General features: G+C 46.8%; 3 protein-coding genes across 4 annotated transcripts; 1 reads left to right on the forward strand and 2 right to left on the reverse strand.

The window, feature by feature from the left end:
• Positions 1-476: 476 nt before the first annotated feature.
• SLC45A1 (solute carrier family 45 member 1) lies at positions 477-7,580 on the forward strand (the record flags this gene model as incomplete). Its single annotated transcript, XM_079545571.1, has 8 exons — positions 477-876; positions 1,879-1,971; positions 2,400-2,624; positions 3,362-4,098; positions 5,302-5,455; positions 6,312-6,488; positions 7,024-7,229; positions 7,296-7,580. The coding sequence occupies 8 exons, from the start codon at positions 477-479 to the stop codon at positions 7,578-7,580; spliced, it is 2,277 nt and encodes a 758-aa protein (XP_079401697.1).
• Positions 7,581-12,367: 4,787 nt separating this feature from the next.
• Positions 12,368-13,342, reverse strand: MRPS16 (mitochondrial ribosomal protein S16; the record flags this gene model as incomplete). Its single annotated transcript, XM_079545572.1, has 4 exons — positions 12,368-12,504; positions 12,569-12,825; positions 12,894-12,923; positions 13,263-13,342. 4 exons carry the CDS (start codon positions 13,340-13,342, stop codon positions 12,368-12,370), a joined length of 504 nt encoding a protein of 167 aa, XP_079401698.1.
• A 350-nt stretch (positions 13,343-13,692) lies between these two features.
• SDHB (succinate dehydrogenase complex iron sulfur subunit B) lies at positions 13,693-21,804 on the reverse strand (the record flags this gene model as incomplete). Of its 2 annotated transcripts, none has more annotated exons than XM_079545492.1 (8): positions 13,693-13,895; positions 15,377-15,499; positions 15,812-15,913; positions 17,102-17,218; positions 17,522-17,658; positions 19,547-19,632; positions 20,850-20,977; positions 21,730-21,804. In XM_079545492.1, the coding sequence occupies 8 exons, from the start codon at positions 21,802-21,804 to the stop codon at positions 13,818-13,820; spliced, it is 846 nt and encodes a 281-aa protein (XP_079401618.1). In that variant the 3' UTR covers positions 13,693-13,817. The 2 variants fall into 2 exon arrangements, with proteins under 2 accessions (XP_079401618.1, XP_079401617.1); XM_079545491.1 differs by having other exon boundaries at positions 21,703-21,804.
• Between the last annotated feature and the right edge of the window lie 182 nt (positions 21,805-21,986).

A 21,986-nucleotide genomic window follows, 5' to 3' on the forward strand; every position in this document is an offset into this window, starting at 1 on the left:
AACTTGTGCTCTTGGTTTTTCCTTCTGTCATGTCTTTGAACTCACTGCAGTTTAAAATAAAAAGGAAAGGAGCACTGTTTAATAGCGTTTGACCTGGCCTTCAGCAGGAGGCAGTGGGTTGAACTTGCTTGCCCTACACTTTTTAAAAATGGTGTGGAAGGAGCAACCAGTATTTCTCTAATGGTAACGGTGTACACTGGGGACAGCCTAAGGCTCTGCTGTGTCCCAGCAAAGCACTGTGCTGTGGCTGTGAAGTGCTGTGTCCTGCCAGGACAGAAATAAGAATGCAGCACGAAGCTGGAGGTGAGAGCAGCGTGAATCTCATGGCACTGTTCGTCTGGAGTTCAGCTCCCTATATACCTAATATGTGAAATAACTCAGAAATGGCCTGAACTTCAGTAAAGGAAATTCCACAAAGTTTTTCCTATTTCAACCGTTTTATTCTGAGCTATTTTTCTTCCAGCCTCTCAGCCATGATGATTCCACCATCTGCAACACCTCCTGTCAGCGATGCTGCACTTTTGCCAAGTGTGGCTTCTCAGGAAACGTGGAGGTCACAGGTTCCAGGCTATCCTGGGTCAGTCACACAGCACCTAAGTCACCGGGCTAATAACTTCAAGAGACATCCGAAAAGGAGAAAATTCATCCGCCCTTCACCACCGCCACCACCAAATACTCCATGTCCTACTGACTTGATTGGCTTTGGGGATCTCCAGCCTCAGAGATCTTTCCTGGAACTCCTGTTTAATGGGTGTATTCTCTTTGGGCTTGAGTTTAGCTATGCCATGGAAACAGCCTATGTTACACCTGTGTTGCTTCAGATGGGGCTGCCAGATCAGCTGTACGGAATGGTGTGGTTCATCAGCCCCATACTAGGTAACTTTTGGGTATGCTGTTCCTTTCCTCTAGTTTTATTCTGCCCTGTGGGGGGTACATATAGTTTTCTCTGCCTCAGCTCTTCAGAAATATATTCCTTGTGATGTCATGTTTAAGATGTATTAGCCATAGCTTTAGACAATGGGATGGAAAATAGTTACTGCTGTGTCTTACCAGAAGTGGGCCTGGTATGATCAGAAGGTCTGTTTTTTATCAACTGCTCAGTGTGTCACATGCTGTGGAAGAGTAAGTAAGCTTTTGTTACTGAGTTCATGTACTAAAAAAAAAAAAAAGCAGAAAAGATCGGTGCATACGTTTACATCCCTGTGGAAAGAAATATACAGAGACACACTCACAGGATGTGTTTAAAGTGTAGTGATTTTGCCTTCTAGTTGAGTTTTCCAGAACAAATGAGGTATTCCAGTGATGAAAGGCTGTTAATCACTACTGTTACTGTCATTGGATTACTTAGCAGAGTTGGGGTGGTTGGAGTTATATCTGTTACAGGAAGAACCATAGGATGGCTGTGGCTGCTTGGAGATTTTTTTTTTTTTCTGCCTGTCCTTCTAGGATGTGCTTCAGAAGAAGAGAGTAGATAGGCCCCTACTCACAGACAGGTACCTTTTCAACTTACACGTTTATTCTTGCTGTCTTCCAAGCTAATTTAGTAAAAGATCTTCAGTGTAAGGGGTGTAAGGAAAATAGCTGGAAAATAGTGTAAGGAAAGGAGCTTAACACTGTTGTACTCTTTTCAGCTGGTGACAGAGAGTGAATTGCATTGTCATAGCAGTCCTGGATGAGCAGTGGTGCACTGCATTATCCAGTCCCCAGTGTGAGAAATGCCAGGCACTAAACTCTGTATGTCAGAGTGACTGATACTGACTGGAGATATCACTGTGCCATGTTGTCCTGCCTTTAACTGTCTTCAGACTTACCCATTTAAAGCCCCCTGTGAAACAGGCTTGTTGAAGAATTCGATGTAATGGTCACTTTCTTTTTTAGGGTTCCTGCTGCAGCCTTTTCTGGGGGCCTGGAGTGACAGATGCACATCAAGATTTGGCAGGAGAAGACCTTTCATTCTGGTCTTAGCAGTAGGTGCGTACTGTAGAAATGATTGTATGGTGGAAGATTAAGCATCTCTCTGCTATTATATGTAGCTGTGGGCCTCTCAAGTTGAGTATTGTGGGTCTGAAGAAGACGGTGAGTGTCACTGAGGTAACGATGTTTTGTCAGGAGATCCACTGCCTGGTCACAGTTGGAAGAGGTGATGTTTTGAAGGTCAGGAGTGTTCTCCTTTCACTGGCCACAACTCCAGGCACTTGTAAGGTTTATCAGTGTGAAAAGATTTTGTATATCCCGTGAGCCACACGCATTCCCAGGTCTGTGATGATATGAACAGCATCAACAGTGCTCACTGCAGGGCTGTGTGAGTAATATAATGCTTTTAGAGAACTTGGAACGATGCAGTTGCTCTTGTTTAGAAGTAGCTGGTTGATTCTAATTTAACTTGTTTTTATTCCCAGGTGCATTGCTCGGGCTCTCGCTTATGCTGAATGGCAGAGATATTGGGAGTGCCTTGTCTGACACTGTGAATAACCACAAATGGGGTATCGTTCTTACAGTCTGTGGTGTTGTCCTCATGGACTTCAGTGCAGATTCAGCAGACAATCCCAGCCATGCCTATATGATGGATGTATGCAGCCCAGTGGATCAAGACAGGGGCCTCAACATCCATGCTTTGTTAGCAGGTATGGTTTCTTGATGCTTCCTGGATGACATGAGTCCAAAAAGCCCTGCTGTGAGAAAGAAGAGTGTAAATTATTGGTCTTCTTCTGTATAAGCGTAAGCTGAATACCTGTAGAGAAAGCAAGAGTTAACTTTGAAAGAAAAAGACTTTTTGGCTTTTGACAAAAGTCAAACAAGACAGTCCTGTATTGTGTCTTAAGATTCCTTGTGTCTTTTATAACCCTACAAAAATGACCCCTCAGGCAGGAGGTTCAGCTTATCACAAGTGTGGGAAATGGGGTTATTTTTGGTTGCTGTATTGGAGAGCAAAGTGTTTGTAGCATGCACTCTGCTCTCTTACTGCTGTAGTCCTAGTCTAGGTTTCCTGTCTGTCAGGAGACAGTTCTGTGTTCTTTAGAAAGAAGTCAGCGTGAATGCTTTCACCATATGAGGAGAGTGATAGCTGGTGCTGGTAAAATGAGTTGTCCTCAACAAAGGAAGAACTTGCATTTAAAGTTATTTATATCATTGCTTTTGTATTACTATCCTTCTCCCTCTTTCTGTACATTGTACAGAAAGACTGTTCATGTGGTGCAAATAAGTGTGTTTATTGCTGCATTTGAGTTGAAAAGGGATTAAGTGGTAAAACAGAGGTAGCATGTTGGATTTTCCTCATAAATCGTTAAACAAGTGGTACTGTGCTATTACTGACTTCATGGATTGGCTAGGGAAGATAATCTCAGCTCTGTTTTTCCACCAGGTCTTGGAGGTGGCTTTGGTTATGTTATTGGAGGAATACATTGGGATAAAACCAGTTTTGGAAAAGCTGTGGGAGGGCAACTGCGTGTCATCTATGTCTTCACATCAATAATACTGACTATCACTACTGTGCTGACTCTAATTAGCATTCCAGAAAGACCCCTAGGGTCCTTTAGCAGGAAGAAAAAGGTGATGAAGAGTCCAAGTCTTCCTCTCCCTCCTTCTCCACCTCTCTTTGAAGAGGGTGTAAGTGAAAACTTTGCTTCTCGTAACTCAGCTCACTTATATGCAAGTTTTACAAGCCCCGTTTCTCCCCTCAGCCCACTCACACCTAAGTATGGCAGTTTTGTCAGCAGAGACAATTCCTTGACAGGAATTAACGAATTTGCATCGTCATTTGGGACTTCAAATATTGACAGTGTGCTTATAGACTGTTTTACAGGTGGGCACAGTAGTTACTTAGCACTTCCATCTAGCTTGCCCAGGCAGCCTGTCAGTGTCAGCTTTCCTCGGGTGCCAGATGGTTGTTACCAACAAGAAAATGGAATTCTGGAGCAAGGGGAGAGGAGCATAACTGCGGGTCCTGATGGAGAGGCACTGAGGGTGGGCTCCTTGGATGCCATAAAGCCACGGTCGTCAGGCATCCTGAAAAGACCTCAGAGCTTGGCCATTCCAGATATCGTAACAGGACATTGTCCAGACAGTAGCAGAAGAAGAAATGTAACTTTCAGCCAACAGGTAAGGGCAGAAAACCAGTTATATGACCACGTAAACCCGAGCGTTCGTTTAATCTCTTTCTATGATTTTTAAATGTTTAGTGCATAAATTCGTTGCTAAAGACTGCTCGTGACAGTTTGCTTATAGAAGTCATTGGGGGAACAGAATACCTGCAAAGACTTCTTGGAAAAATAGTGGATAGGGTATGAATTACAATTCATTAGTGGTCTGTCATCTGCCTGCTCAAGAGAGCAGGTATGGAAGTGTTCCCCTCCTCTTCAGGACATGTGTGAAAGTTAGGTTGGCATTTTTAGCTCTCCTTCACCACTTAGGAAGCTACCATGTGAGAGCAGAAAAGGACACATTTTTATTGAGCCTGTATCTTCCCTTTCCACAGAAATACCTGCAAGATAGGGCCAGGGATAGGAATCTCCCATGAGCTTCTCCTTATGGCAGTCATTGCATCTGGTTTCATCAGGGAGGTGAGGTTTTCTTTACCCAGGGATAAGACTCTGACCTCACCTCCCACTGTTGGTGATTACTTGGAAAGTCTGAGACCTCTGTATGCTGACCCATTTTTTTTGATCCAGGATGAGGTAAACTGTCCTCCGTTTAGTTTTTTTCTTTTTTTCTTTTCCTTTGGGGAGGGAGAGGGGAGAGGTTTTGTTTGGTTTGATTTCTTTTGTTTGTTTATTTTTGGTTTTGCTTGGTTGATTTGTTTGTTTGTTGCTGTATTTCTCAGTTTGTGAGAGCAGACTTCGTTAGGGTCAGGATTTTGTATGCGCTGTGCCTGTAGAATCAGCCGCTGAGGGCAGTGAGCAGTGACAGTGTGTCAGTTAAAACTGTCCACTCTTACTTCACCGTCTCTAAAACTTCAGGGACCAAATTCACCTGGCTGTGGATGCAGCTTATATTAACAGAAATGAAATTGGTGCTTTTCCTATGCTGGCATCTCAACATGGTTTCCAAATACTCTGGAACAGTGCAGGGTACTGTTTCAAGTACACTGAAAGCTGTAGCACAGTGCTGCCATTTAATACTTGTTCTAAGGCTGAATTTGCAGACATTCTTAGCTGGATACGCTGTTCTTAATCCCCCGATGAGGAACTGAGCAGCAGTTTAACCTTCAGATCATTAGATAGATGCACAACACTGTGTAGGTTTGCTCAAAGGTCATTTGGATTATTCTTAGTGTCTGTTGACCTGGAAGTTCTTATGTTGCAGGTTGCTAATATCCTGCTGGATGGTGTTAAGTATGAGAGTGAGTTGAATGGATCAGGTGAGACCTCAGAGCAACCACTCTCCATGAGACTTCTTTGCTCAACCATCTGCCACATGCCCAGGGCTCTTCGTAACCTCTGCATCAACCACTTCCTAGGTAATGAGAAAGTTCATTCTAGTTTTCACCATGAGGTGGTTTATGTTGTGTGATTCTCTGTAAGTATTTTATTGCTGCAATGGCTGCAAACTGAAGAGAACGTAATTTGTTCCGTATGCATTCATCAGTAAGGTACTTCGTTGTTTATTGTCTTAGAATGTTGGGAAAAAAACGATGGAAAAAAACCCCCTAGAACTGTAAAACTGACATGCTTAGAAAAGGAATAACTTTGGTTTAGATTAGTGCATCTGTTAAATGGAGCGTTTATGCTAGAATGAGAAACAGCACTGAACCAATAACTTTAAATTGCAACAACATGGGTTTTTAATGCTCTGAATCTGAAGTTGCTGAGCAGAACTCTACAAGATTATTTGTGTTTCCCTGCTTACGTTTGAGATGAGCGTTCAGTTTTCTCCCTTTGACACCATGTGTATAGAGGCAACAGAACAGGCTGTGAGAGTGCATAGAATGCAGTGCTACAGGAGTGCCTGTAGCCAAATGCAGGATGACAACAGCATCTGGAACTAATATCTAATGAGCAACCATGTGAAACTTAGCCAGGCAGTTCAGACTGAGATTGATTCTTCTTTCTTGCTAAGCCAGTGGCCCATGGCCAGCATTAAGCCTATAGGATTCCATATGTGAATTCAAAGGATAAATCTTGATAGTTAAAATCATGAGCATCTTTGACAAACAGCATAATGCACAGGAAGCAGCAGTCTCAGATAAATGTGGCTAAACATTATGTAATACATTGCACGAACTGTTTCCACTTGTGATTTGTATTGTAGTACATGGCTTACAAGAGGAGAATGGTAATCTGCAGTCCTAATGGATTACTTCTGGCTTCTTTCAGGATGGCTCTCATTCGAGGGGATGTTGCTCTTCTACACTGACTTCATGGGAGAAGTAGTGTTTGAAGGGAATCCAAAAGCCCCTCACAACTCAGTTGAGTATCAGAAGTACAACGCTGGGGTCACCATGGGCTGCTGGGGAATGTGCATCTATGCATTCAGTGCTGCTTTCTATTCAGGTACTGCATACAGTCATCCTGGACACTGCTATCAGAAAGATACACCTGTTCCTTAGGCGGTATTTCTGCAGTAACAGCTCTGGCTTTTCTGTTGCACACAGCCTGCCATGTGGCACGATAGCTGAAGCAGGGTTATCACCATGTTATCTGTGCTACTTAGTGTAGCCCACTCTGACAGCAGAGGAGGGCAGCAGTGCAGTGATAACACATTTCTGTTATAACATAGTTCCTTTCATGAGTGACATTTTGAGTGTATATTGAATCCAGAAATATGTGCAGCCAGCATAGACACAGATTGTGTGCAATGGCACTCAGTGCCCGTGTGCCTCTGATGGAGCATCGTGGTGTCATGCACCACCAGCACCGCCTGTCTGCCTTTGTGCTTGCGAGGCAAGCTGCCGTTACACAAAGCTGTGATGGTTACTGCTGAGCTGTGGCTGCCCCAGTGTCTGGGCTGTGGGGCCCAAGGGTGCAGTCCTGCCAACTGCAGGGGCAGTCATGGTTCATTGCAGACTTCTGCTCTGCTGTCTTGCAGCTGCACTGGAGAAGCTGGAGGAGCGGTTCAGCACACGGACGCTGTACTTCATTGCATATTTGGCCTTTGGGCTGGGCACAGGGCTGGCCACGCTCTCCAGAAACATCTATGTAGTCCTGTCACTGTGCACAACCTATGGCATTCTCTTTGCCACGCTCTGCACGCTGCCCTACTCCTTGCTCTGCGACTACTACCAGAGCTGTGAGGTGAGCCCCAGGCAGGATGGGGAATGGGGCTCCTGGTGACACCTCCTCACACTGTGTTCCCTGAAGTTTGCAGGCTCGCACACGGAGGGCACACGGCGTGGGATGGGTGTTGACATCTCCCTGCTCAGCTGCCAGTACTTCTTGGCGCAGATCCTGGTGGCCCTGGCCATGGGGCCACTGACGACAGCTGTGGGCAGCGCCAGCGGCACCATGTACTTTGCCAGCCTGGTGTCCTTCCTGGGCTGCCTCTTCTCCTCTCTCTGCGTCATCTATGAGCCAACCCTGTCTGCTGAGGAGCTGCCACCCAACGAGGAGCGGAGCCCGCTCCTTCCCTGTGTGCAGGACCAATAAATAGGAGAAGCTGCTGCATCCTTGGCTACCTCACTTGCACCATTCTTGTCCTCAACCGTCATGGTAAGGTGGGCTCGTGTGCCCTTAGGATGGCAGCGACTGGAGGTGGGCTGTGGGTGACTGTGCTGGCAGTGGGCACAGGAAGCCACAGAAAAGGTGTGTGCCAGTTTCACTGAACTTTCCCCTGCCTGCAGGAGAGCAGTGCCTGGCACTGTGCATCTTTCACAAGTTGGTAAAGGCTGATCTGTGTTTCCAGGACTTGTGGTCACAGCAGTGGGAACCATTGGTGGCAGTGGTGGAGGGACCTTCCCTCCAACTGCCATACAGTGCCATTTTTCCTCGGGGGAACAATGTTTCCTCGACCTGAGGTGGGGGACCCAGAAGACCAGTGCTCAGGCAGGTAGATCCCGATTCCTCGGGTGGCAGTGAGCTGTGGGGTTCCGTTGCTGTGGGACGACCAGGGCCGTGGTGTGCCACCAGCTTTGCGAGCAGAAGTTGCCTGGCCCTTGGTTATTGAGGGCTACAACTCCTACTCCCTACTCAGGGAGCACTGAGGGAACACGTGGGTCTCACCTTCCGCGTGTTAGACCTGACCCTGGCCTGGCTTTTCAGAACTTCGGAGCATAATGCAAGTACTCTGAAGGCCCATGGCTGGGCTTCCGTGTGCACCGAGCTCCAGCCAGCAGAACTGCTCCAAGGAGCCGCTGTGGGATGCGACTGGCTCCAAACCCTGCTCTGTAAGTTCTGACTGTGGTCCACAGTGATGGTTCCTGATCTGCGCATAGTCCTACATTAGGCTTTGACACTGTAATGGCTTATGTTGAGTTAGCAGGATGGGTAGGAGGGGGTTTTGTGAGCCAAGTTTCCTTGGGTAGAAGTTTATTCTCACAATTAGGTTAAGAATATAAGAGAAATCATTTATGTGAAAGCCAGAAGCCACTGGCACATCATCCGTATGTTTCGTACAGTTGTATCTTCTGACGTTTTAAAATCTGCTTAGGAAGTAGTGATTTGTCAGCTGGAGCTACACCTGCATACCTCTGTGAAACTGCTGAGACTTATTACTTGGACTGGAGGTGTTTTGTTACCTGTGGAAACTCTTAATTATTCTGGCTATAGAAGGTAGTAAATGCCTGAGATCTTATACAATTTGCAGGTAATCTCTACAGTCTTTCAATTGAAGAACAAAAGTGAAAACATGTAAGCTAGAACCATTTATAGGATTCTTGTCAGTCTGCGTTCATATTCAAGTAGGATGCAAAAGTTCCCCATGGCAGAAGAGCATTCTAGTGCTCAGGAGTACTGTGCAGGCACCCCTTTAGAGGCTCTTTTTGTTCTTATCTAGTAGGGACAGAGGCAGCAGTTTTTCTGGAAATCCATTCCTTTTTCAGTGAGTTTTCTTGACTGTTCACCTAAGTTTATTTTTATGCGTGTTGTGCAATATCAAGATGAAATAACTTGCATAATCTTTAGCTGTTGTGGTGCACTGTAGTGCTTAAAACAATGTACAGTGTGTAAGAACTTTTCATTTTTACTATCAGCTCCCTGCTTTTTTTTTGTGATCAGTTCTATGCTATTTGGTATTTACTTCCCCGGAGGAACGCTTCTGAAGTTATGAAGCCAAGCATTCAGAGACAGAGGGTGTCAGACTGATGACTGTTCACCTTGACCCCATCTATTCTGGCTTGGAAAGCATGGCTCCCTGTCACACCTGCAGGAACACCTGTGTCATGCAGCTTTCATTATGGGACATCTTATCCCAAGAATGTTTGGGATGAAACTGGACCTGGTGTATGAGCAGCACATTTGGCACTTCTGAGTGCCTCATTTCCAACAATCTAAAGAGATGACTGTGGAAATTTTTTTGGTCTGCTGTGTAACCTTCAATTCTTTGTCTTAGCAAACTTATGAACTCAAAAATGATCGTTTTGTTCCTATTGAAGGGGTGTTTAGTTCTCAAAATGTTTTCTCCTTCTAAGTTTTGTAGACAGTATTGTTGCACTGAGTGGATTGTGAACGCTTTCTACATAGCTGGGATTTCAGATGATTTTGTTGCAAACAAGGATATTTAAAAACAGTAGAAGGAAAAAAAAATCAATGTATTTATCAAGCTGTATGTCAATATGTATATATCATTGTATTTTCCAGCACTGGAACAGGCTCCTCAGAGCAGTGGTCACAGCCCAACTGAGGGAGTTCAACAAGCAGCTGGACAATGCTCTCAGACAAAATGTTTGAATTTCAGGTGGTGCTGTGCAGAGCCAAGGGTTGGACTGAAGGATCCTTGTGGGTTTCTTCCAACCTGGGATATTCTGTTATATTTGATGGTCACGTTTGTTGCTCCTCCCTCTGTAAATAAGAGTAGGAAATACATCTACATACAGTTATAAAACTATTGCTATGCTGAAGTGCATTGCACAGTTGAATATATGTAATATTTTCTATTTTAAACTCAACATCAGTGTGTCTTAATTTGGGTATGCATTAGTTGTTGGTGTCCATGATGCAGAATTCCTTGGAAGTTGCACTAAATCCATAAAAACAAAACAACAACAAAACCAGGAATTACTTATTTGCTTGTTCTCCTCCTTTGTCATACATGCTGTGTTTTACAGAAATTACTGTGTGGTCACTGCTGAACTGAGCTGCAATACGATGTTTACTTTTTGGAATGTACTCTTCAAATTGTCTAAATCTGTTGGCTGCTGGTAGAAGGAAGAGGGAAGAGTTGAGGAAAGAAAGCGATATCATGCTGTGCCATAGTTTAGACTTTATAAAGTTTAATGATAAGGACTTAATAAAAATTAAAGGTTGCTTAATGGAAGTGATTTGTGGGTGCTCATATCTGTATTTATATGACATGTACAGAAGAAGGGAAAATGGGGAGAAGGAAGAAGTGCCTAATGAGTTGTCTCATGTTTGTGATGAAGCTAGATGTAACCATTTCAGTTTATCTGTAGTTCATTCAACTTCTGCCATGCCTCAAAAGAGAGACCCAAATAACTGAAACTTCTGCTGAATCTCTAAAAGAAGAAAAAGATATTTTCCAGGAGAAAAAAAAAAATAGGGGGACTGTAAGAAGAACCAACACTCCTACAGCACCCAGAGTGACACCAAAAGCCCAAACACCCAAAGCCTCTGTTGGGAACTGCTTGAAGAGTTTAAACGCTGTTTTCTACTAACACGTAAGTAATCATCACGTACTAAATTGGAGATGCACTTAATTGGAAAGGGAAAAAGAAGAAATTGCCCTCAGGTCTGAGGTGGCTTTCTTAAATTATCTCTTCCTCAGACTGGAAGATTGCCTTAGAGAGAGACTTTTGCAGAGCTGTTGCTATAACATCACAACATCATGGGTTGCACAGGTTATGATAAATATCTTGAGAACCGTATGATTCTGGAGCAGAAATGTCAGGGGAGATCTCGTGCACCCATTTATCTAAATTGAAAATGTCTGTACCTCTGGTTGCAAGACAATGCTTCAGTTAACCTGGCTTTTCAGCCTGGAAGGTTTTCATTGATGTTTGCTAAGAAAACAGTTGTGTCTCTTCCTCTGCCCCAAGCTGCTGCTTCTGCAGCAGAGACTTTAACAGACAGAAGCTGCTACTGCTCGTGGGCTTGCAGTGAGATTTCAGGGCACAAGACAACAGCATAAGCTGCTGGACTTGCAGATATACACTATATAAGCAGTGGTAAAAGCCCCATTTACTTTACTTTTTTGTTCCTTTCAAAAATACGCTGTGCAGAAATGGTAACTGTGGGATAATTTCTGTGCTTGCAGATTGCTGCTGGATGCCCAGCAGGGAGCTTTAGATTAGATCTGAAAGGCAATATCATTATCCCAAACCCAAACAGTGCCAATAACTGACAGAAAATATGAAGGTGACATCTCTGTCAGTCTGCCTCTTTGATGCAACGCACCTGTACTCCAGGGGCGGGAAGAAAGTATGCAGTGTTAGACTAGTTCATATGCAGAACTTCAGTACACTGAAGCAGCAGACTGAGAAGTCAGCTATGGAGATGATGCAGTATTTGCCATGTATATTAGCTGTATGTAACTGTATCTTTTTTTCCTAGGAATTAAATGGTCTCCAACAAAAGACAACAAATGGAGCAGCCAACAGGAAATCACAGCCTGAGAGTGAAAATTCATGTTTTTGTGTGAGTAATGTTTACCAACCTTACAAGAATGGGGAGTTTGACAGCATTTGTATCAAATACTGCTATCAGTAACTATGCTGGAGGCTCATGTTTAAATGTATAACTTTCTTTTTGCTGTTATCAGCCTTTCAGCACTTCCTGTGGATAGGGTCAGCAGTGTGCTAACACAGTGAGGTGCACATCTGTCCTGCTAAAACCCCCTCCCTCTTAAGCTGTCTTCAGAGACAGAAACCTCCTGTGATTCTAAGAGAACAAATGGGTTCAGAACTGCTCTGGGGAAACTAAAACAGAAATGCAGATGCAGTTCATTTGTTTGCCTGTGCTCACGGATCACCAAACTGCACTAGCGCTGCATCAGAGCCGAGGAATCAAACGTGAGAAGCGCTGCAAGCAAATGAAAGCTGTGATGTGCCGTTAGGGAAAGCTCTTTGCCTCCTGGGGTGGTTCTGTGCTCCACGATAGCAGGGAAGGTCCCGTCATCGCTGCTGCGTGCCAAATCGGCTGTTAACTTTTCAGAGCCGACTCGGGAGAGAGCAGCACATGCAAAGGAAGAAGGGCACAAATCACGCTTTAATGTCTTACGCACGGACGGCACTCGCTGCGCACGCGGGGCTGCGCGGCGCCTCTCAGACCGCAGCGCCGGGCTCCTGCGAGCCGCCCTCAGCAGGGGGCATAACGGACTCCTGCGCTCGTCGCCGCCGCCGCCGGAGCCTCTCGGCGTTGGTTATCGTCATGGGGTGAAGCGGCAAAAACCCCGCCAGGCCTGCAACGAGAAGCGCTGAGCGACGCGAACCAACTCCGCGGCCCTTCCACCGCCCCGCACCTACCCAGGAGCTTCTCGGCGGGCCGCGACAGCTGCGCGCCGCAGCCCAGCCAGTGCCGCAGGCGCTCCAGGTTGAGCCCCGCCACCTTCTCGCCGTGGGCGTTGGGCAGCGGGTCGAGGCAGCCGAGCTGCTCCAGGTACTTCCCGTCCCGGGCGCGTTTGCTGTGCGCCGCTACGATGCGGTAGAAGGGCCGGTTGGTGCACCCGCCGAGGGCGAAACGGATGACGACGTGTCCGCCTCGATAGCTCTTCAGAAGGCCGCTACCTGCGGGGAGAGCGCGAGGCGGTCACGGGCCGCCCCCAACCCGGCAGGCTGCGCCTGCGGTCACTCACCGAGCTGCACCATGGCGGCGGCCCTCCTGCGGTCGCGGGACGATTACGTACTTCCGGTGAGACGGGAAACCACCGACACGCCTCGCGTGGCACCGCCCTCACGCAGACGGGAGCGAGGCTGACTTCCGGGCGGAGCGCCGCCCCAGGGGGCCAAGCGGCGCGGCCTTCCGGGACGTTCCGCGTGCGTTCTTTGTGCCGGGGGCGGTTTGCTCCGCACGGCAGCGAGGAGCGCAGCGTGGAGGGAAGCACTGATCGCCCGGAGTTAAAGGTACCCCCCAGGACAGCAACCGAGTGCTCTGCTGCTCCTCCGAGATTTATGGCCGTCAGTCTGCTGATCAGCTGAAGTGGCGTCTCTCTGCTCTCACCGCTGTGTGTCGCCACTGCGTTCCAAAATGCAGAGGAAAAAAACAGAAGTGAAGAAGTGGAAGCGCAGCGTGCAACGCATGGGTGCTACGCACGATGCAGTAGCAGGGACACAGGCTGCAGCCCTTGATGAATGCAAACTGCAGCCATGGGGACACACAGGCTGCAACTGCTGAGCTCCGGGCATAATGCAGCCATGGGACCAGGCATGGCACAATAATGGGAGATACGGACAGCGCAGCACCCTGAACCACACTGCAAAAATGGCTCCGCTCCCAAAAAAGGAGCTGTGTGTCTGTATGCAACTGGATGCGCTCGGAACTGCAAATGAGATGTCTGGGTTCCTCAACAACAAGGCAGTGCACCGAGGAGGCAGAGGAATCAGTTACGTATTGTTAATGAGTTACCAACTCTTAACTTGTTCTTTACAGTATTTATTGTACGCACAAGCATATGGAAAAAACACCAACATTCCTGCTGGAACCAGGTGTAATCAAGTGCAAGTGACTTCCAAGTAAAGCACGTTTGTGTGTTACATTTCCAGTCGGGGAACAGCTTTATGCAGCGGCTGCCTTCTCTTTGTAAGTTGCCATCATCTTCTTGATCTCAGCAATTGCTTTGCCAGGGTTCAAACCCTGCAGAGAGAAAGTTCCAGCTAGTTTCTTTAGAAATCAGCACGCTTGAGTATCCTCCCTGTTTTCCCACAACTGAATTTGTGTTCAACTCACAGATATACTGCTGTTCATAAGAACTGGCAGAGGACAGGCTCAGCAACCAGTTTTTAAAGCTGGAGCCCAGTCTAGTATTGCACTTCCATCAAATGCTGCCAGGGATCCTCAGGGCACTGCAGCAAGACCACTAAGTCACAAGATGAAGATGCTACAACCAAGCTTTTCAAAGCAAGGTTTTCCTACAATTCAAACATACGTCGCATCACAGAGGCCCTCAATCCTGCAGTACTGTTGGCAAGCCAACCACGCTTAATCTCGAAACAAGAGTGGGGAGATCACAAATGTCCTTTTATAGCACTGTGATGGCAGCACGAGACAAAGCGTGAGCAGGAAATGACCCCAGAGCACAGCTCACTACGCAGTCTCTTTTTCAGAGCTGATCGAGATAAGAGACGTGATTTAAGTGGCTTTTAAGGGAAATGTATTATCAACCACAGACGCGTCTCAAAATCAACAGACCAAGCCCTCGTGAGTTATACCCCTACGCTGTGTACAGTCAGGTCTTCAAACAGAACCTTCACCTTTAGCTGAACTACAGCTGACATGTAAGCATGATAATCTGCTCTGTAAAAAGGGGGGATTTATCCGTAGTCAGTAAATCATGTTAAACAAAACCAGCAGGCGGTGCTCCTGTCAAACACCTGTCAGCCCAGATCTCAAGCACCTTATTTTCCCACATCCGTGATCCACTCAGAAGTTTGCCTTCTTATTACTTCACAGCTCAGAAAGAATTTTACTCTACCATCAGGTGCAAGCAATACAGCTGGCAGGAAAATGAAACTTAATTATCTACCCAGCAACAGGCACAAGGTTACAGCAAGAAGAGGAAGAGGCACGCTCTAATTTGAGAAAATTTTCTCAGTTCTCAGCAGAAATACCACAAACAGACCTGGGAAATGCCCTTCTGGCAGGATGTCAGCATAAAACACACTCCCCTCGGCACTGAAAACTTGGTGTCACCTTTTCTATTATTCAAGTTGCACAGTACATCAGAACAGCTGCTACTGCTGGGATGCGAGACCAGGTGTAAGCCAGCACTATGCTGGGGTTCTAGGTATTACTCACATCGCTGATCAGACTATGTCCCCCATCAGCTTTCTGGCAGCATCCCTCACACAAACAGCATGTTACAGACACATACCTAAATCCTGGAAACAGTCAGGTTCTCGAAATCACGAGGAAGAGACATTTCTGTGATGTGTAATGTAGTGTGAACTCTGTCATATTCTCTTGCACAGTCACTGCTGCAAACACGACTGCTGATAACTCACCATTTCAGAAAGGAAAAACTCAACCAGAGCTTGAAGAAAACAAAACTTACCACTGGCATTTCCCTACCAGTTTGCAAACAACTGCAGAAGGGACACGTCAGGAACAACGCTTACCTTTGGGCAAGTCCTCGTGCAGTTCATGATGGTGTGACAACGGTAGAGAGAAAATGGGTCTTGAAGTTGTGCCAGGCGTTCCTCTGTGTAGTCATCTCTGGAGTCAATCATCCAGCGATAGGCCTGAAAGTCATTGACACACCAAATGATTTCCCAAGGTGAAGTAATCAGTGTTGTATCTTAAAACCAACACCTAACTCAGGAATTCTGGTCCACTACTCCATCGAAGAATCATTAACGTTGGAAAAGACCCTTAAGATCATCTAGTCCAACCCCCACCCTGTACCCACCGAACCACATCCCTCAGTACCACATCTATATGTTTCCTGAACTCCTCCAGGGATGCTGCTGTCACACTGTGTCACAGGTATCTGCGCTGCCTTTAAATGAGGAGTCCCTCAGCAGTTCCCCGTGACACCCAGGATCTGTCCTTACCTGCATGAGAACAGCAGGACCCAAGTACTTGTCCCCGTTCCACCAGTAACTGGGACAGCTGGTGCTGCAGCAGGCACACAGGATGCACTCGTAGAGTCCATCCTGCACACAGATGAGAGACCACGGTCAAACACAGAAGTGCAGAACTTGAAGAGACAAGTGCAGAAATTCTGGATTTTTATGCATTCTTTGCTTTCGGCCTGTCCCAATGAGGAAAAGGTAAGAATTTTTCAGATGCCTGTGTGCTTGGATACAAGAGAATGCAAGAGAAGCTTTGGTAAGGAGATAAAAAACATTCCTAATCATGAGGAAGATTCACGTGGCTCTTGCAGCTACTTTTAGGTTTGTTTTTTTACTTAAATGAGAAAGTGACTTCAAAGATGCTGCTTTAAGAAATCATTGAGATCACTGAGCACACAGCTAGTTGTATCGTGCTGCTGACATCCTCGGCACATGACACATCTGCTCATCAGATGTTAGATGTCACAGCAAACACACATAATGGGCAACTTTCAAAGATCGCTGCAATTAGGCTGCAGCTCATCTGTTTTCATTATATCCTCTTTAATCAGCCTTCCTCTGTGCTCACGCTCATTCCTTTCACCACTTGCCAAAATCTAGGCTGCTTGCCCACTATGAGCCTACTCAGTGACAATACTGCAGCAACAATCACTGCACTGACAGGCCGAGCTTCAAACTGTCGAGCAAATGATCCATCAAGACAGGTCAGAGGCAAAAGAGAAACTGTCAATTTATCAACACTTACTGTAGGAGCCAGAAAAATCCAGACACTAACTTATCTGCTCTATAAACTCTTCAAAAAGCTTCCCCCTCCCACCTCTACAGGCTCAGCTTTTGCCATTAGTTTCAGGGCTGTAAAACCCAGTGTGCAGCAACAGGACAGTGCTGCTTAGGAGTCAATACGCAGACAGCGCTGTGTTAGACAAACTACTCCCCAGCATAAATAGCATTGCCAGATCTCTACGTGAATATTACAAGCCTCTGCCCTTCACAGTGTTTTTACAAAGACAGAGTTTTGCAGCACAGACAGTGGAAATGAGGTCAGAGTCCCCAGCACAACTGTGTTCTGCATGTCATTAGCAAATGTTACCCCTAGCAATGCAGACGTGCCGCAGCACTGCGTTTCAGGGAGCGCTTTCCACCCACATCAGGCTTTGTAACAGACAGTTTTGTCATTAAAGGAACTAGACGCTACTGCACATTAATGTTTAACCCTGGTCTTATCTGGAAGGGACTTTCATGGTAAAAATAATTTTAACAAAGGGTAACCAGTTTCTGACGGTCTTCTATGGATTGCAGGTACTGCTCCTTGCCCTGTTTCGACTCATCCTTCTTCTTCAGGTAAGGCTCGATAGATTTGTACTGTGCGTAGAAGTTACTCAAGTCCTAGGAGACAAAAGGCAAAAAGATCATACTTGATGTCTGAGAGACTGAACATCTGTTGTCATTCATAGAGAAGGAGGTATTTTGTACGTCAGCCTGCCGCATTCCTCCTAACGAGGCTAGATTTAGTCACCACTGGTAAGCAGACCCACCCAAGCCAGAGAGCATCAAGAGGAGCTCGGACGTGAATTGTGGTCGTGATCTTGTTGCCATCTCCCAGCATTATCCCTTCTAATCCAACCTGAACCCCATGCTGTCTGGAATGGCGTCAGCATTGGTCACAAGATGAAGAAGGCAGATACTTACTGGAACAAGATCCTTCACCACATACATGTGGGGGAGAGGGTAGATTTTAGTGATCTTGCTGAGATCAGGGTCAATTTTTTTAGTACAAGCCAGAGTGTTTCCACCAGCAATGTTCATCGCACAGGAGCCACAGATGCCTGAGAAAGAGAACAGAGTAAAGCAGTCGATGTTCACTCTCTTATCCTACTTGAGGAAGATCCTCTTCACCCTGAACTTGCCCCTGGCTTGATTTCCCTTCTGATGTCATCAAGAACCTTGGTACGTGATGAGGAAAATGCTACAAGTTGTCACTGGGCCAAGCACATTGCTATTCAAACAAAGAAATGCTGTCGCTGTTTTCATGAAGCTCTAAATGTATCCTTGGCGCTGAACTTCCTTCCACAGCAAAACCAGTGGCATTCAGACACTTCATCCCTTCGTGTCACACGCTCCACGTGCTGCTTCTCAGATTTGTTGACAGGTTTGAAACACAAGCAGCTAACAGTGGGATTATAAAGTGGAGCCACATGGACCCCCACCAGCCCTACAGTTATGTTCAGAAGCATCCCTAAAGGTCAGGAATGTGAAAATAAGTTCCCAAGACAGAAGCTCCTTTCTGCGCCTTCTGCAGCAGCTGAAGTTGTGCCGTCCCCTGCTTTCATTAGCTCCCCGTGGTGAGAGAACACGCACTCACAGAACAAATAGCATATAAATAGCTTAACAAATGGGTTAAGTGACACTGCTCGTGACCTCAGTAACACAAGGAACAGATGCAGCCCAGGAAAGGGCAAGGCTCACAAAAAAAAACATTATAGAGCTGTCTCTGATACTGCTCAGGTCAGAAGCTCTGGCATTCAATCTTGGACTGATGCCTAAGGCATTATATTGGAAAGATGACAAGTGCTGAAAGGGCGTCACTAATTTCAGAGGATTTGACACACATCAGTTGATAGGAGTCAGGGAAATGCCACTACTCCTCACACTGAGTGAGCCAGTCCTCAGTGCCTGGTGTGCCGGCAACCCTTCCCACAAGGGCTGGCACTTGGACAAAGTTACTTCTCCCACTCACTGAGTGGTTACAAGTATTTTCCAGTTAACTCGAGAAGGGGCCAGGACAATTAGAGACCACGTGTAAGAAACCGGAACACATGATCAGATTTTTTTTCCCCTGTATGGTAGAAAAGGACAACATCAAACCAACCAAGCTTAGGAATCTGTCTTTAGATTCTCAAAGAAAACTATTCAGTGCAATTACTTCCAGCTGCTCAGGAACAGTGTTTGCTATCTAAATATCAGACACAGAGAACAATCACACTGGATAAAATTCCTCCACTGCTATGCAGATTCTGCCAGAAATGTCTGTGTTGAAGCATGCTTTTCATTTAGATCTGAGTCAGGACGTCTTTAGGCATCAGGCAATTGCACCTAAATTTCTAGCGCTTGCAAACCCAACCAATTAAACCAAAAGTTGTTCCATGAAGACATTTTCCTCCACAATAATCTTAATCTCAGCATACCAACAGCACTCATGAATTAAGTCTTTCTTTCCAGGGAAAAGTGTCACTGGGACTGGAAAGTTTGAATGCAGTCAGACAAAGATGCTGATGACTACCTGCCTGAGAACCAGCAGGTAACTCTGCAGCATGAAACCAGGGGATGGCCTTCTCCTCACTCTACTTAGTCGAAGGGCTACAGTTCACTGCCATTCAACACGTCTTTCCCCTCAATTCTGCTGCTGTAATGTCTCCTCCCTAAATTCCCCCTACAGAGTCCATCACTGGAGGGCAGCAAGATGAACACAATTAGGATGGAAACAGGAATGACTGGGGCTGTTTATGTGTCTCGCTTGTAACTCGGTGTGGGGTGATTATATGCTGTAACTTCACTGCTTGATTCACTAAGGTATTTCGTGTTCAATACCTAGAAAAGAAGAGTGGCATGCTGTGGTCTGCCCTGAAGTTTTCTATTGGTTACACACATGCAGCGTTAGCGTTAGCATTTTATTTGGACAACAGTCAGCTTAGCAGATTGAAAAATCTTTCTTACCTTCCCTGCATGACCTGCGGAAGGTCAGAGTGGAGTCCAACTCATTTTTAATCTTAATCAGAGCATCAAGTACCATAGGGCCACATCTATAGCAGAAAACAAAGTCAGTGAACCTATATAATTTCCCCTGGCTTTATCTCCAGCACCAACCTAAGAAGCAACTAAAAGGACTTTCATCTCAGCTACAATTAAAACTGTACTTTATTTTGCAACAAGATAGAAATCACTTGCTCAGCGGCACAACTCACAGGCCTCATCTCTCCCCAGGGTCAAAGCGGGACAGGAGCCATTTCTTTTACTGAGGCCCAGATTTGGCTCTGCTGGAGACAGTTCAGACAGCACAACTGAAAACAATCCTGAAAGCTCGCACCTCTTAAGTCAAGTTTTGACAAGTCTGCCTATCCTCATTAGTCACAGGAGGCAGTGCTGCTTGCAAAAGCAAAGTCTTGGACAACTTATGTAATTTTATATATGGCAGACAAGACAACACCTAGAAATTATTAACTGGGGCAAATCAAAGCAGCAAAGTCTGATTTCTGTCACGTGCTTCCCAAGCAGAGCTGCGTGGCTTTGTATCTGAAGCTTTCAGTATGGGCTTGAGGTGAATTCTTCTGGCAAGACCATAGTAACAGGAGCTCAAGGAAGCGGAGGCACATGTGCCCGTGCAAAGGTTTCTACACCACAGGGAAGACTGCATCCTTCCACAGGATCACTGAGAAATGAGAGCTTTCTTGGTGATAACTGCAGTAGGGCGTACGAGCAGCTACTAGAAGTTTAATTACTTCTAGTTTGCTGGTTGTGTTACATGTTAAGAGATCGTAAGAGACAGTAAAACCTTCACCTTATCTTCAAGGTCAGGGACTGTGAGCTATGAGTAAAATTGCTTCCTTTTGGAATATGCCCCAAAATTCACCATATAAATATAGCTGTTACCATTTCATTGCTGACAACTACTGAGACAGTGGTATTCACAGTACAATTTTATTTGTCATGCTTGACACCAATAGGTGAGGAAAGGGAAGCAATCCCACGTGGTCTCAGTAAGATTTGCTTTATCAGGAAGTAACACCCCCCTTATTGTCCTGCTGCATAACACACCTGAGGCACTGCCTCTCTGGCTACTGTAACATGGTTTTAACAATGCCTGAAGCTGAACGAGACTGCTGACACCCTCAGTTGTTGACTCGAACACCACTCGGCTACCCTGAATTACTGCCTGTCAGATAACCTGTGTGCACATGCAGCCCCGACACATCTGCATGCTAGGGAAGCCAAGCAGCGCTCCGTAATCGGGTACACTCACTTATTCAAATCCACTTCATACGTCTGCATACGGGGCTTGTCCCCAGGCTTATCAGGATCCCATCTGTAGATGGAAAACTTCTTGATACGTGATGTAGCTGCAGCCGCTGTCTGAGCTCCTCGACAGATCTGCATTTGAACAGCAGCAAAACAGCCCTCAGGTCCCTCCTAAGCCAGCAACAAAATGACTTGAGGCAGTGAGTTTTGGGGGCAGAGCTACAGGATCCATTGGTGGCTTGGCGTTTGGGCACACGTACAGAGAATCCTTCCAAGGATTTGACACACCAGTGCACCTTGGCACCCACAGCCACCTCTGTGCTAGGGCTCCCTCCTCTTCCTTGAAACAGAGGAGATGACACCAAAACTAAGGAGGCAGCTCCTGGTGCTCCTGTGGGCCCCGCAGCCCTGAATGCTTTGCCACAGCCCCACAGATTCTCTCAGAAGCTCCCTGCCGCGTCCCCACCCTGCTCTGGACAAGGGCCCCCAGACCCCACCTACATTTCTCCTGTGCCCACATCCTTCTCCAATCCCCTTCTGGATCCCCGATCTCACTCAGCTCCCTTCTTCCTCCCCCTAAACCGTCCCCAGGCCCCTTCCCCACTCCTCTTCACCCCTAGACCCCCTCCAGTGCCCTTCACACAGCCCACGTCCCCCAGACCCCCGTTCTCCTAACTCCTCTGAAACTTCTTCCCTTCCTACACTGCATCCCGTCGTCGTCGTCCCCGCCCCCCAACCCCTCCCAGGCCCCTCTGGCTCCCCCTGCCCCCACCTCCCCCACACCCTCCTGCAGCCCCCCGACATCCTCCCAGTATCCCTCCCCTCGCTCCTCCGGCCATCTATCCCTTGCCCCCCACACCCCGGACCGCCTCCAGTCCCCTCACCGGCCGCAGCCCAGCACCCAGGAGCCGCGCAGGGACGGCGCGCCTCAAGGAGACTCCCACCGCGGCCGCCGCCATTTTGGCGCTGCGCAGTTCCGCTCCGCCCCAGAAGTGCTCTCTGAGGGCGGCGCGCTGCCGCTGGTCGCCATTTTGGGTGTGTAGGGGTGCCATGTTGAGTGTGACACAGGGAGGATGTGGCGGACCGGCACGCCTGGATCCCCTCGATTTCGGGAGCTGGCAGACCGCTGCGTCCCTCCTTA

This window comes from Tetrao urogallus (assembly GCF_951394365.1).
Source record: "Tetrao urogallus genome assembly, chromosome: 21".
In the NCBI taxonomy this organism is placed as follows: domain Eukaryota; kingdom Metazoa; phylum Chordata; class Aves; order Galliformes; family Phasianidae; genus Tetrao; species Tetrao urogallus.